At 43.2% G+C, this 16,322-nt stretch overlaps 1 protein-coding gene across 1 annotated transcript; it reads left to right on the forward strand.

The window, feature by feature from the left end:
- Window positions 1-5,861: 5,861 nt before the first annotated feature.
- Window positions 5,862-12,279, forward strand: ankrd2 (ankyrin repeat domain 2 (stretch responsive muscle); the record flags this gene model as incomplete). The annotated part of the gene is made up of 5 exons (XM_031804841.1): window positions 5,862-5,966; window positions 6,256-6,354; window positions 6,706-6,804; window positions 9,371-9,469; window positions 9,587-12,279. Coding segments are annotated over 5 exons (549 nt in total), but the record flags the coding sequence as incomplete, so codon positions are not given.
- Window positions 12,280-16,322: the final 4,043 nt, after the last annotated feature.

Consider the following 16,322-nt stretch of genomic DNA (forward strand, 5'->3'; position numbering starts at 1 on the left):
TTAGACCGCTACACCACTCTTGAATGTACTACTATGACGATGACTATTATGATTTTACTTCACAGTAAATAAAATAAAAATATGTTATTGACAAGATCAGATATATACTGTATATAACAAATCAACGTTTACTGGTCACTGTCACGACTTCCACCGAAGGTGGCTCCTCTCCCTGTTCGGGCGGTCTCAGTGGTCGTCAGCGCCGGCCTACTAGAAGGTGGCTCCTCTCCCTGTTCGGGCGGTCTCAGTGGTCGTCAGCACCGGCCTACTAGAAGGTGGCTCCTCTCCCTGTTCGGGCGGTCTCAGTGGTCGTCAGCGCCGGCCTACTAGAAGGTGGCACCTCTCCCTGTTCGGGCGGTCTCAGTGGTCGTCAGCGCCGGCCTACTAGAAGGTGGCTCCTCTCCCTGTTCGGGCGGTCTCAGTGGTCGTCAGCGCCGGCCTACTAGAAGGTGGCTCCTCTCCCTGTTCGGGCGGTCTCAGTGGTCGTCAGCGCCGGCCTACTAGAAGGTGGCTCCTCTCCCTGTTCGGGCGGTCTCAGTGGTCGTCAGCGCCGGCCTACTAGAAGGTGGCTCCTCTCCCTGTTCGGGCGGTCTCAGTGGTCGTCAGCGCCGGCCTACTAGAAGGTGGCTCCTCTCCCTGTTCGGGCGGTGCTCAGTGGTTGTCAGCGCCGGCCTACTAGAAGGTGGCTTCTCTCCCTGTTCGGGCGGTGCTCAGTGGTCGTCAGCGCCGGCCTACTAGAAGGTGGCTCCTCTCCCTTTTTGGGCGGTGCTCGGTGGTCGTCAGCGCCGGCCTACTAGAAGGTGGCTCCTCTCCCTGTTCGGGTGGTGCTCGGCGGTCGTCAGCACCGGCCTACTAGAAGGTAGCTCCTCTCCCTGTTCGGGCGGTGCTCGGTGGTCGTCAGCGCCGGCCTACTAGAAGGTGGCTCCTCTCCCTGTTCGAGTGGCGCTCGTCGGTCGTCAGCGCCGGCCTACTAGAAGGTGGTTCCTCTCCCTGTTCGGGCGGCGCTCGGCAGTCGTCAGCACCGGCCTACTAGAAGGTGGCTCCTCTCCCTGTTCGGGTGGTGCTCGGCAGTCGTCAGCGCCGGCCTACTAGAAGGTGGTTCCTCTCCCTGTTCGGGCGGTGCTCAGCAGTCGGCATCGCCGGCCTACTAGAAGGTGGCTCCTCTCCCTGTTCGGGCGGCGCTCGGCAGTCGTCAGCACCGACATACTAGATGCCACCGATCCATTTTTCCTTTCCGTTTTTGTCTGTCTGATTTGTTTACAACTGTGTCCTATTAGTTCATTTGGGTGGGTTTATTAACCTCCGCTGCTTGCTAGTCTTTGTGCGGAATTATTCGTTTTTTGTTTCTCACAGTCGTTGTACCGTTGGTACTGTATTAGGAGTAGAGGTTTCTCCTTCGTGTGTTTCGTGATTTTCCCTAGGTGTGGCGACTTCGTTGGGGTGTGTTTCGTGATTTTCCCTAGGTGTGGCGACTTCGTTGGGGTGCGTTTCGTGATTTTCTCTAGGTGTGGCGACTTCGTTGGGGTGCGTTTCGTGATTTTCCCTAGGTGTGGCGACTTCGTTGGGGTGCGTTTCGTGATTTTCTCTAGGTGTGGCGACTTCGTTGGGGTGTGTTTCGTGATTTTCTCTAGGTGTGGCGACTTCGTTGGGGTGCGTTTCGTGATTTTCCCTAGGTGTGGCGACTTCGTTGGGGTGTGTTTCGTGATTTTCTCTAGGTGTGGCGACTTCGTTGGGGTGCGTTTCGTGATTTTCTCTAGGTGTGGCGACTTCGTTGGGGTGCGTTTCGTGATTTTCTCTAGGTGTGGCGACTTCGTTGGGGTGCATTTCGTGATTTTCTCTAGGTGTGGCGACTTCGTTGGGGTGCGTTTCGTGATTTTCTCTAGGTGTGGCGACTTCGTTGGGGTGTGTTTCGTGATTTTCCCTAGGTGTGGCGACTTCGTTGGGGTGCGTTTCGTGATTTTCTCTAGGTGTGGCGACTTCGTTGGGGTGTGTTTCGTGATTTTCTCTAGGTGTGGCGACTTCGTTGGGGTGCGTTTCGTGATTTTCTCTAGGTGTGGCGACTTCGTTGGGGTGTGTTTCGTGATTTTCTCTAGGTGTGGCGACTTCGTTGGGGTGCGTTTCGTGATTTTCTCTAGGTGTGGCGACTTCGTTGGGGTGCGTTTCGTGATTTTCTCTAGGTGTGGCGACTTCGTTGGGGTGCGTTTCGTGATTTTCTCTAGGTGTGGCGACTTCGTTGGGGTGCGTTTCGTGATTTTCTCTAGGTGTGGCGACTTCGTTGCGGTGCGTTTCGTGATTTTCTCTAGGTGTGGCGACTTCGTTGGGGTGCATTTCGTGATTTTCTCTAGGTGTGACGACTTCGTTGGGGTGTGTTTCCCCACCTGTTGTTGTTGGGTTGGGACTTTATAATAAACGACTGTGCCACTGGCAAGTCTTTGCTCTCCTGCACCTACCTCTTCTTAGGAGGCACCTAACAGTCGCGTACACCGATTAATAGATGTTACAGCAGGCGCAGAAATAAGTACAATACCAACAAGAAAATAATACAGAAATAAATACAATACCAATATGAAAATAATACAGAAATAAATACAATACCAATATGAAAATAATACAGAAATTCCAAAACAAGAAAGAAATGCATCCTCTATACAGTAAACATGTATGCAAAATGACATTTCTGGGGTCTTTTTGATCAGGAGATTTCATACTGCTTTACTAAAATATCATTGGCCAATACAGTACTTTAATACAGGCTAATACAGCACTGTAATACAGTAATATATGCCATTTACGTAGCAAACACTTTCATCCAAAGTGACAACATTCCACACATTTTGGCATGTGAACCCAGTGGGGATCAAACCCACAACTCTGGTCTTGCTGGTGCCATGCTCTTACTAACTGAGTCACGTACAGGACCTCTACAATAGATAAGTGCAATGCTGTACAATACAATACACGATTACAATGCAGGGGGAAGATGTATGATTTCCACTACCCTCCTTTGGGCCATGGATGAGGCATGCAATGACATCAGTCCAGACCTATGTCAGGCTTGGATTCACCATGCCAAAAGGTTTTTCCCCAGGTGCATGAACAATTAACATATTTACTGTTAATTCTTTCTATGGGCGAAATGCTCAAAACAGGCTTGATGCATACTAGTGCTGCTAAACATTGTTTCCTTCATTTCTTTCATTTGAATACATTGTGAAAGATGTTTCCAATGATCACACCTTTGATCCACACATGGGATAGAAATTATGGAAATGTGATGTTTAGTCAATTTTAATGGGTAGTGCAAGTGTTGCATAATGTAAAACACAGTGTAATGTATTGCACTTTACAGTACTGTTGGATTAGCTGGTTGTTCAAATAACTAAATTGAGAAGATATCATTATGTTGTGTTTTGGTGATGAAACCAATGTACTCATTATATTTCACAGTAAACTTAGATGTTGGATCAATGGTTGTGTGGTGAACGATGTCTGCAAACAAAATGAATGCGTAGTGAACGGTTTTGGTTGTAAAATGGCTGCTTTACGAGTGTTGTCAGTTTGGAGTTATGTACTAACAGTTTTTCAAATTCATCACGTACCAAAGCTTTTATTTAATTTTTAAACTGTAAACATAAGTACTGCAGGCACAGAAGGGTTACGCCGGTTTTCTACAAATGGAAAATAATGTTTTGCTTGTCTTTCTATTTTTGCATGTCTGTTAATTGTAAAGTACATTATGGTGTGTTTTTCACTTTAGATCGAGTTATGATTTGAATATTATTTCTCTGTTATTAACCAGCGCCGCAGAGCGCGAGCGGTGAAGCTGGGACGTATGAAGTGGGACACACCTGAACAGGAAGAAACAGGCTGTGAACCCACCAATCACAACGTTGAAAGCATCCAGGTTAAGGAAAAGGAAGTAAACTTCTGATACATTTGGTTATGTATTCACCCACAGTTACATTACAGTCTGTGAATCCCACATTGTAAATCCAGCAATAGTTTACTGTCAATACATTCTACTTAGCTCTCTTTTACCAGGCTTGTTATTGAGACAATATTTGATTCTATTCACCTGTATTTTATGAAGAACACACAACCTATTCCCCTATATCTATATTCACCTATATCTATATTCACCTATATCTACGTACCTCAAGAGGCTCTTTATATTTCCCCAAGGTTGGTTACTGCCAACAACATTGTTCTATTACCAGATATTTTGTTGAGAACATGTTCTCATTTACAAGCTATGAGTTTACCATGCTATGAATGTATCTGGCCATTAGCCACTTCAACATGTGCCCCTGGTATCTCTGCTTTTACAGGCACTGACCTGACCCTCTCACACCAACTCCCCTTCTATCCCCGGTAGTAAATCAGGTGGAGGCTAGCTACTGTTCAGACAGCTGTTGGTTTACACTAGACACAGAACAAAGGAAGGGAGGCCAGTCACTCATACCAGACTCTAGGGCTGGTGTATGAAGAATCAGCCAATAGTAATACGTTTAATAGTTAAGACAATATTAGATATAATTACACCATGAATGTGATCTATCTCGTGTCGTGTTTTGGCAGTCGTATTCTTTATTGTTGTTATTATGTCAAGGTAGAGAGAGAGAGAAAGAGGGGGGGGGGGGGGTACCAATTCTGAGTCAGTCTGTATGAGAGGAGAATCTAATCTTCTGACCACCACCTTGTCTCCCCTAGCCAGAGGAGAGAGAGAGGAATTCATTTTCAGAGGGGAAGATAGTTGATCAGGGAGGACCAGAGAGCATCAAGGAGATCTGCCGGAGGAGGAAGTTGAAGAAGTCAGGGTCCTCATCCAAGGTGGCCATGGACATACCTGTGGTGAGGCAACATTTATATCACATTTAGCAATATTTATTTTTGATGACCGGAACAATGCAGAATATACTCTTGTTTGTCATTTTGAAGAGTGGGACCAAGGTTTGCTGATTCTGGATCAGTTGCAAGTCCCAGAGAGTAACACAAACACGTTTTTATGGGTCCCTGTGTTTGTCAGTTAGGACCTGTAGACACTTTTGACTTCATGAAGGCAGCGACTCAGGGTAAACTCAAAATGGTGGAGAAATACCTGGAAGATGGAGGAGACCCCAATTTCAGTGATGAGGAAAGTACTAGTCTGTATGGTATATGGTCAGTACTAGTCTGTATGGTATATGGTCAGTACTAGTCTGTATGGTATATGGTCAGTACTAGTCTGTATGGTATATGGTCAGTACTAGTCTGTATGGTATATGGTCAGTACTAGTCTGTATGGTATATGGTCAGTACTAGTCTGTATGGTATATGGTCAGTACTAGTCTGTATGGTATATGGTCAGTACTAGTCTGTATGGTATATGGTCAGTACTAGTCTGTATGGTATATGGTCAGTACTAGTCTGTATGGTATATGGTCAGTACTAGTCTGTATGATATATGGTCAGCTTATCATGTCACATGATCTGGATTTGAACCTTTATTATGCTTCTTTCATCGAACGATCACTTTTTCTTTTAATGTCAGAAGGTCTAGCACCATCCTCAGACAATTGCTTTCATTTTTGGTCTAATTCCCATTTCTGGAAAAGGCTTAAAACAAAGGTTAAAATCCAGTCATGTGACTTCACTTCACAAAATATATGTATTTACTTGTTGATTGAAAGATCTGGCCTCAATAGTTCAAAGTTCAACTGTATTGTCCAAGAGGTAAATTGAAATGATTGTGGCCTAGCAATCTGCAATGGCCTTGCCCTACTGTAGCAGTAGCACAAAATATTTTTTTTAAACTCAATTGTACCTTTTACCTGAAACAGATATCATTTTAACAGTTCAACATCTTACATAACTAAATATCTTTCCAGTTAAGAAGGACAGCACTGCACTTTGCCTCCATCGAGGGACACTCTACCATCATCCAGAAGCTTCTAGAGAAAGGAGCTAACATCAATTCTAAAGACCGGGTGAGAGACTCTTGCCATTAACACAGTATGTTCTATAGTCAATGTTTGTTGCCGTGATAAAAGATATGAAATTACATAGTTGACATAATTGTGTTTTTAACTCCAATACTAGGGAACAAACGGACAACTTTTAATCATATATACAGTTTGTAACCTCTATATAACCTCAAGTATTGTGCTGATAACTGGATAATTGATACGGTTAGGGCTGTGGAATGGAAAGCTGGTGATGAGTCAGTGGTTAAGTCTCAGACATTGTACAGTGAAGGTGGCCATGTGTGTGTTCCAGCTGGAGTCCAGAGCTGTTCACTGGGCCTGTAGAGGAGGAAGCCTGGCTGTGATCGAGGTCCTCCAGAAACATGGAGCAGACCTCAACATCAGGGACAAGGTGAGACGTGGGTGTGTGTGTCATGATGCTTTTGTGCGACTATAGCTACTGACATTTCATTCATTATGGAGTTAGCCAGCTAACAGAATGGCCATCTACCCACGGCTTTATCATTTCACCAGTCCAGGGTTGTCCTCAGTGGGGTTAAGATACGTATATTAAGAATATACATGTTTCTTTGTCCTTTGACATGTAGAATTGGGAAGATTTCAGCTAAAGGAATTGTTATCTGCAGCATCTTTCACAATGTATTTCACATCAATCCCGGTGAAGAGGAGGAAATGAGTAGAAATGCGCCCATGTTGGCTGTAACTCTCTCTCTCTCTCTCTCTTTCTCTTTCTCATCCCTAGCTGATGGCCAGCCCTCTCCATGTGGCCACCAGGACAGGCCATTCTGATGTAGTGGGACACCTGCTGAACAGTGGAGCCAAAATCAACGCCAGAGACAGGGTAGGACGTCATGCTTTCTCACTGCATCATACCTGGTCTAATATGATTTTGTAAGCCAGTTTTGTGTGGTATTGGTGCTTATAAAGCCTTTTATTATTCCTTTCCTCTTGAAATACAATAAACAAACATCATCATTGTAGCAATGTGGCTCATCATCTTGGTTGTCCTCATTGTCATCATTATCTTGGTTGTCTTTGTTGTCATCATTATCTTGGTTGTCTTAGTTGTCATCATTATCTTGGTTGTCTTTGTTGTCATCATTATCTTGGTTGTCTTAGTTGTCATCATTATCTTGGTTGTCTTTGTTGTCATCATTATCTTGGTTGTCTTAGTTGTCATCATTATCTTGATTGTCTTAGTTGTCATCATTATCTTGGTTGTCTTTGTTGTTATCATTATCTTGGTTGTCCTCGTTGTCATCATTATCTTGGTTGTCCTCATTGTTATCATTATCTTGGTTGTCCTCATTGTCATCATTATCTTGGTTGTCCAGAAGAAGTATTTTGTTGACACAGCTTCTAAAATGGAGTATTACGTCAAGCATTTCATTAACTGCAAAACCACACATGTCATCTATAGATTGGAATGTCCACAGTGCAAGGTGTTCTACATCGGACGGACAAAGAGACACCTTCAAGACCGCTTAGCGGAACACAAGTACGCCATGCGGGTAGGCAATGGAGACTAACCCATGGCAAGGCACCATAAGTCCTTACACCATGGCAACCCTGCCTCCCTACAAGCTATGGGTATTGATCATGTTCCGGCCGCTATTAGAAAAGGGGACCGTCTTAAACAGTTAAACCAAAGGGAAAGTTTTTGGATTTACAAACTACAGGCCACTAAATACCCTGGTTTAAATGAAGATATGGATTTACAAACTACAGGCCACTAAATACCCTGGTTTAAATGAAGATATGGATTTACAAACTACAGGCCACTAAATACCCTGGTTTAAATGAAGATAGGGATTTACAAACTACAGGCCACTAAATACCCTGGTTTAAATGAAGATAGGGATTTACAAACTACAGGCCACTAAATACCCTGGTTTAAATGAAGATATGGATTTACAAACTACAGGCCACTAAATACCCTGGTTTAAATGAAGATATGGATTTACAAACTACAGGCCACTAAATACCCTGGTTTAAATGAAGATATGGATTTATACACTACAGGCCACTAAATACCCTGGTTTAAATGAAGATAGGGATTTACAAACTACAGGCCACTAAATGCCCTGGTTTAAATGAAGATAGGGATTTACAAACTACAGGCCACTAAATACCCTGGTTTAAATGAAGATAGGGATTTACAAACTACAGGCCACTAAATACCCTGGTTTAAATGAAGATAGGGATTTACAAACTACAGGCCACTAAGTACCCTGGTTTAAATGAAGATATGGATTTACAAACTACAGGCCACTAAATACCCTGGTTTAATGAAGATAGGGATTTACAAACTACAGGCCACTAAGTACCCTGGTTTAAATGAAGATATGGATTTCTCACTCTTCCTGTAGGGTCATGATGGGTCCATTTGCTGTCATCTAGTGGACATTTTGCTCAATTGCCCTCAGCTATGTTTAGACTGTTGTTGTCTATGTTTGCTGTGTTCTAGTGTACTAGGGAATATATTGCTTTCTTATCCTTGACACTTCTCCCAGTCATATTTAAGGTTAGAACTACCTTTCTAGGCGTTCTGATATTTCTAGCTTGAAGTTGAATTTTTTTATAAAATAGTTACAGTATTTCCCTTTTTAATGTGTATGGTATTGCTTACTAGGTGTGTGCAAATCAATTTTGTAACTTTGCCCTCTTCAAATTAGGGCTAATTGAAAAAGCTGTTCAAAAGAGGACATTGTATTATTTCTTTGTCCTTCCTGACGAAGGCCATGCAGCCGAAACGCGTCTGATTTTTAAAAACTTTGTTTCTATTGAACATGCCATACAAATACAGGCATTTTAATTAATTACATGAAGAGTGCCTTGGTCCTCCTTTCTTTTTGATGACCAATTCACCCCTTTTACCAAAGAGCACCTTCTGTCTACCAAAATGTACTATTGTGTACCTTAGTAGTGCTTCCCTTCCTCCTCTTTCTACCAGTTTTGTGTGGTATTGGTGCTTAAAAAGCCTTTTATCATTCCTTTCCTCTTGAAATACAATAAACAAACATCATCATTGTAACAATGTGGCTCATCATCTTGGTTGTCCTCGTTGTCATCATTATCTTGGTTGTCCTCGTTGTCATCATTATCTTGGTTGTCTTTGTTGTCATTATCTTTGTTGTCCTCGTTGTCATCATGATCTTGGTTGTCCTCGTTGTCATCATTATCTTGGTTGCCCTCGTTGTCATCATTATCTTGGTTGTCTTTGTTGTCATTATCTTTGTTGTCCTCATGTCATCATTATCGTGGTTGTCCTCGTTGTCATCATTATCTTGGTTGTCTTTGTTGTCATCATTATCTTGGTTGTCTTTGTTGTCATTATCTTGGTTGTCCTCGTTGTCATCATTATCTTGGTTGTCTTCATAGTGTAGTATTGTAATTGTGTATTCCAGGAGGGGGACACTCCTCTGCATGATGCTGTGCGTCTGGGCAGATATAAGATACTCAAGCTGCTCATTGTTGGAGGGGCTGATACAAGGCTCAAAAACCATGTGAGTACCACATCTTCTCAAATAAAACTTGAGGTTGGCATAGACATTTTCTATTCAAATGTGTCTTTTTGCTTCCATGTGTAACTGTTTGTACAATCAGGTGTCTGTGTGTTTCAGGAGGGCTTTACAGCAGTGGAGCAGGTGAAAGAGTGGCAGTTTGACACCAAGGAGACTCTGGAGAAACTGGACCAGCTGAGGGAGGTGGGTCTGGTACCCCCACTGTTACCTAACTTACCAGACCACCAAATCAGCCTTCAGCCATAAACCTCCACATCCCACTGTTACCTAACTTACCAGACCACCAAATCAGCCTTCAGCCATAAACCTCCACATCCCACTGTTACCTAACTTACCAGACCACCAAATCAGCCTTCAGCCCTAAACCTCCACATCCCACTGTTACCTAACTTACCAGACCACCAAATCAGCCTTCAGCCCTAAACCGCCACATCCCACTGGTACCTAGCTAACCAGACCACCAAATCAGCCTTCAGCCCTAAACCTCCACATCCCACTGGTACCTAGCTAACCAGACCACCAAATCAGCCTTCAGCCCTAAACCTCCACACCCCACTGTTACCTAGCTAACCAGACCACCAAATCAGCCTTCAGCCCTAAACCTCCACATCCCACTGGTACCTAGCTAACCAGACCACCAAATCAGCCTTCAGCCCTAAACCTCCACATCCCACTGTTACCTAACTTACCAGACCACCAAATCAGCCTTCAGCCCTAAACCGCCACATCCCACTGGTACCTAGCTAACCAGACCACCAAATCAGCCTTCAGCCCTAAACCTCCACATCCCACTGGTACCTAGCTAACCAGACCACCAAATCAGCCTTCAGCCCTAAACCTCCACACCCCACTGTTACCTAGCTAACCAGACCACCAAATCAGCCTTCAGCCCTAAACCTCCACATCCCACTGTTACCTAGCTAACCAGACCACCAAATCAGCCTTCAGCCCTAAACCTCCACATCCCACTGTTACCTAACTTACCAGACCACCAAATCAGCCTTCAGCCCTAAACCGCCACATCCCACTGGTACCTAGCTAACCAGACCACCAAATCAGCCTTTAGCCATAAACCTCCTATCCCACTGGTACATACCTAACCAGACCACCAAATCAGCCTTCAGCCCACAACCTCCACATCCCACTGGTACCTAGCTAACCAGACCACCAAATCAGCCTTCAGCCCTAAACCTCCTATCCCACTGGTACATACCTAACCAGACCACCAAATCAGCCCTAAACCTCCTATCCCACTGGTACATACCTAACCAGACCACCAAATCAGCCCTAAATCTCCTATCCCACTGGTACATACCTAACCAGAACACCAAATCAGCCCTAAACCTCCTATCCCACTGGTACATACCTAACCAGACCACCAAATCAGCCCTAAACCTCCTATCCCACTGGTACATACCTAACCAGACCACCAAATCAGCCCTAAACCTCCTATCCCACTGGTACATACCTAACCAGACCACCAAATCAGCCTTCAGCCCTAAACCTCCACATCCCACTGGTACATACCTAACCAGACCACCAAAACAGCCCTAAACTCCTATCCCACTGGTACATACCTAACCAGACCACCAAATCAGGCCTAAACCTCCTATCCCACTGGTACATACCTAACCAGACCACCAAATCAGCCCTAAACCTCCTATCCCACTGGTACATACCTAACCAGACACCACCATTTCAGCTGGGTGCATAGGGCTTAACTTCAACTCCCATCCTGGACAGGCACAGCGTGTGCAGGCTTTTGAGTCCTCGTAGACAAAAATAGTGCTATCTAGAACCTAAAAAGGTTCTTTGGCTGTCCCCATACCCTATTTGGTTCCAGGTAGAACCCTTTCCACAGAGGGCTGTATATGGAACCCAAAAGATTTCAATCTGGAACCAAAAACGGTTCTCCAATGGGGACATTTTGTAACCCTTTTTTCTACAAGTGTAAATCAAAACTAGACGATGAAGTGAGGTTTGTGCCCAGTGGGCTACTGCATATTTGATCAAGTCATTTCAATGCAGACCTACTGTCATGGCAAACTCTCATCATCTTGTTTTCTGGTTATATTTGATGTAACAGGATTGTACCGTTACAGTAGTGGCCTGATAATATATGCTCTACTCTCCTAGTGTGTGTCTGCATGGCTCTCAGGAACATAAACCTAAGCACTTTTACTTGTTATAAGCACGTTTACTGTATTTGTTATATATTTCCTGTATACTCACACCCCTCATGTACATGGTATTTGATTCATGTGTTATCTGCAGTGTGTCTTTCTAGGACACAACAGGCGGAAGTTCAAAGATTAGTTCTGTGTGCCGTTATACCAGTGAGACTGCTGCTTTCATGTCATCTGCTTTTGCTGAAAATACATTTTTAGAAAAGTCCTTTCAGCTGAGCAGTGTGGTGCTGGGGACTGGACTTATTAAAGCAACTCATAGCCGATTCTCTTCTGAAGAGCTTTAAAACCCCTGAAAAGCTGTGTTCTTGCATTAGAATCATTAGACGTTGAAGTCTGTGCCTAGTGGGGACACTATCTTGCCATATAGGCTAGTCACCATATATTGAATGTAAATTGCAGATAATCCATATGAGAATCCAAGATTCACAGTACATTCACTGCTGCCATTGCTCTCCAACATTACACCATTCCTGGGGATATTAAATCAACAAATGATTTACAAATGTATGTCGAAGTGCATTTTTGTTCTTGTTGTTAAAAGTCTTTATGAGCAGTATTTTGTGAGCAGATTTAAAATACTACCAATGCGGTAGGCATTGATTGCATCATCATAGCTTTATATCAGCATTAGGTTCTGATTTGAAACTGCATTTGGTTTATCCTCCACCATTATTACAGTAATTAACAAATGACTGTCCATCAGCAGTTGTTCCACATTTAAAGGTCACTGGAAAACTGTTAATTTTACAGAGGCTAGAGTCACAGACAATGTTTAGTTCAAACTGGCTCTATTGTCTCTGTGGTGCCACAGGGGTGGATGGGATGGTTGGGGTGGCTGTTTTTCCTTCGTTAAACACCCCATGATTGGGTTAGAAATGTGTGGACATACTTCCGTGGGTCCAGTGGAAATATTTTCCTGTTGTCATCATAGGTACAGTCCTGCCTGAGGGGAAATGATCTCTGGCTCAGGGATAAACCTGTCAGAATGTCATTTGGTTTTACGACATTGACGTGTATCTCTGAATAGTGGAAGGACTTAAAGCAGTAGTAACAATAGTATAAGCCCTGTGAATGTGAGTTCACTGTACCTTTGCCAAGAGGTCTGGATAACTGTAGGGTTGCTGGTTCAAGCCCCACTCCATAGGTTCTCCATAAATCACTACAATGGTATCGATTTGAGTGCAATGTCTGAAAAGCACCTGAAAGATAAAGCTATTAATATTAGTTCCAATCCTCACTTTACAGAATATGTTCCTGCCTAGTTAGATAAAGGTAAACTAAAATAAATTATAAATAAATAAAACTGGTTAAACTTTGACTTCTGAGCCATCGGGGGACATTGTTGTCATAGTGACAGTATGTTGTGTATTGTACAGAAAAGGTGCATCCAAGCGTGTTGGTTTTGAACAACAGATGTTGACAATGTATGTGTATGTGTATGTGTATGTGTATGTGTATGTGTATGTGTATGTGTATGTGTATGTGTATGTGTATGTGTATGTGTATGCCAATGTTATTTATATTAGCTTAGAAAACCTATAATCAACTGCATATTTCTGTATATAATTTACCATGTAGTGTACTGCTGACATCCACACATAAAGCTCATTCCAAATCAAATAAACAGCAGATTTCAGTAGGATATCCAGTAAGCCTCCCTTTGTCGTAGTGGGATCTCGATGTTACCTCCTCTCCTTGGTAGAGCAACATGCTCAATGCCTGTGTATTTGAGGGAGGAGATTGGATGGTTAGCTTCAACAAAGTGAGCTGCTACTGGATAGTCAATGTTCTTACACCTGATTGAGCTGCGGTGTTCAGCTATGCATTGTTTTAATTGTCTTTTCGTTTGTCCTTCGTAGGCTTTTCCACATGAACAGGTGATGAGATAGATTACTCCCTTGGTCTTGCATGAGATGATACCCCTCACAGGGATTTTTTTTACCTGTATAGTTCTCAATCAGGAAACATCAACTTTACAAAACGCACACTAAAACTATGATACTACATATCCACAGTCGTATATGTCGCCTTCTCTTCTCCTGAACCACATCTTCTCCTGAACCACATGAAAGAACAACATTGGCACAGATCAAAACTATTTCCAATTAGGTCTCCACCATATTGCTCTCTTCTACACTGTATTTACAGTTAGTGAAATTATAGAGGAGAAGAGACCACTATCGACTATTGAAATTAAGGAGAGGAGATGAGGAGAGGAGACCACTATCGACTATTAAAATTAAGGAGAGGAGATGAGGAGAGGAGACCACTATCGACTATTGAAATTAAGGAGAGGAGATGAGGAGAGGAGACCACTATAGACTATTGAAATGAAGGAGAGGAGATGAGGAGAGGAGACCACTATAGACTATTGAAATTAAGGAGAGGAGATGAGGAGAGGAGACCACTATCGAAATGAAGGAGAGGAGATGAGGAGAGGAGACCACTATCGACTATTGAAATGAAGGAGAGGAGATGAGGAGAGGAGACCACTATAGACTATTGAAATTAAGGAGAGGAGATGAGGAGAGGAGACCACTATCGACTATTGAAATGAAGGAGAGGAGATGAGGAGAGGAGACCACTATAGACTATTGAAATGAAGGAGAGGAGATGAGGAGAGGAGACCACTATAGACTACTGAAATTAAGGAGAGGAGATGAGGAGAGGAGACCACTATCGACTATTGAAATTAAGGAGAGGAGATGAGGAGAGGAGACCACTATAGACTATTGAAATGAAGGAGAGGTGATGAGGAGAGGAGACCACTTTCGACTATTGAGATGCAGAAGAGGAGATCACTATAGACTTTTGAAATTAAGGAGAGGAGATGAGGAGAGGAGACCACTATAGACTATTGAAATGAAGGAGAGGAGATGAGGAGAGGAGACCACTATAGACTATTGAAATTAAGGAGAGGAGATGAGGAGAGGAGACCACTATCGACTATTGAAATTAAGGAGAGGAGATGAGGAGAGGAGACCACTATAGACTATTGAAATGAAGGAGAGGAGATGAGGAGAGGAGACCACTATAGACTATTGAAATGAAGGAGAGGTGATGAGGAGAGGAGACCACTATCGACTATTGAGATGCAGAAGAGGAGATCACTATAGACTATTGAAATGAAGGAGAGGAGATGAGGAGAGGAGACCACTATAGACTATTGAAATGAAGGAGAGGTGATGAGGAGAGGAGACCACTATAGACTATTGAAATGAAGGAGAGGAGATGAGGAGAGGAGACCACTATAGACTATTGAAATGAAGGAGAGGTGATGAGGAGAGGAGACCACTATCGACTATTGAAATGAAGGAGAGGAGATGAGGAGAGGAGACCACTATAGACTATTGAAATGAAGGAGAGGTGATGAGGAGAGGAGACCACTATAGACTATTGAGATGCAGAAGAGGAGATCACTATAGACTATTGAAATGAAGGAGATGAGGAGAGGAGACCACTATAGACTATTGAGATGCAGAAGAGGAGATCACTATAGACTATTGAGATGCAGGAGATGAGGAGAGGAGACCACTATAGACTATTGAAATGAAGGAGAGGAGATGAGGAGAGGAGACCACTATAGACTATTGAAATGAAGGAGAGGTGATGAGGAGAGGAGACCACTATAGATTATTGAGATGCAGAAGAGGAGATCACTATAGACTATTGAAATGAAGGAGAGGAGACCAATGTTGACTATTGAGATACAGTCCTGGAGTAGAGTAGTATGGGGAGGGGGAGGAAAGGAGATCCCACCTGCAGCAGTCCACCAGACAGTCCTGTTAGCCTCCATTAAACGGTTATAACAACAGGGCTGTCTTCAACTGCCACTGGGTTTATGTCAATCTCTTTAGTCTACAGAACCTGCAGAATTCTCTGTTGTGAAAAGTTGTGTTTGTCATGATGAGTATGATTATTTTGTTCATGGTTATTTTTATAGACTGCCCGGCAGGAAACCTTGCTCAAGTACACCACAGTGGGAAAAATATATGAGCCGTTTATCTTCCATTTTGATTTATTTCTTGTTGCCATAGAATCCCATTGACACTCTCAAATACTTAAATATCTTCCTGCCTGGCGTAGTGAAAAGAATCCATTCAGAAACTTCAGATGAATGTCATGACAACCAAGGCTGACTCATTACTGTCTCATTACTGTCTCACTATGAATGAGGATGTCTGGAGAGATAATATAGGACGGAAACCCTAATGAAGAGTATGCTTTAAAGACACAACAGAGGGACATATATGAAGGTTTAACTAATGCACCTAAAATGCCATACAAACAAAACATCTTTGCCTGTAGGCCTCCATACTAGGCTCTGCATATATAACACAAGCTTCCTAAAATGAGTCTGACATACCAGACATGGCAGACTTATACGTACATGATGTTCCAAATGCCTCACATCAATTCACTTAATTTATTCAAGGACTTCCCTGTTAGAAAATCTCAGTTGTGGTACAAATTTCCAAAGATTTTCTTTGCAAAATCATCTGCAAGAGACAAACCTTTGCAGACAATACATGGTATTTGTATCTGTCTAAATCAGTCTTATTATGATGGCTTGTGGGTGGATCATTTACAGTGTGAGCTTCTCAACAGCTTTTGGGTAGGGGCCCCCACCTCACAACCTTTTCACA

This window comes from Oncorhynchus kisutch, linkage group LG25 (genome assembly GCF_002021735.2).
Source record: "Oncorhynchus kisutch isolate 150728-3 linkage group LG25, Okis_V2, whole genome shotgun sequence".
Lineage (NCBI taxonomy): Eukaryota > Metazoa > Chordata > Actinopteri > Salmoniformes > Salmonidae > Oncorhynchus > Oncorhynchus kisutch.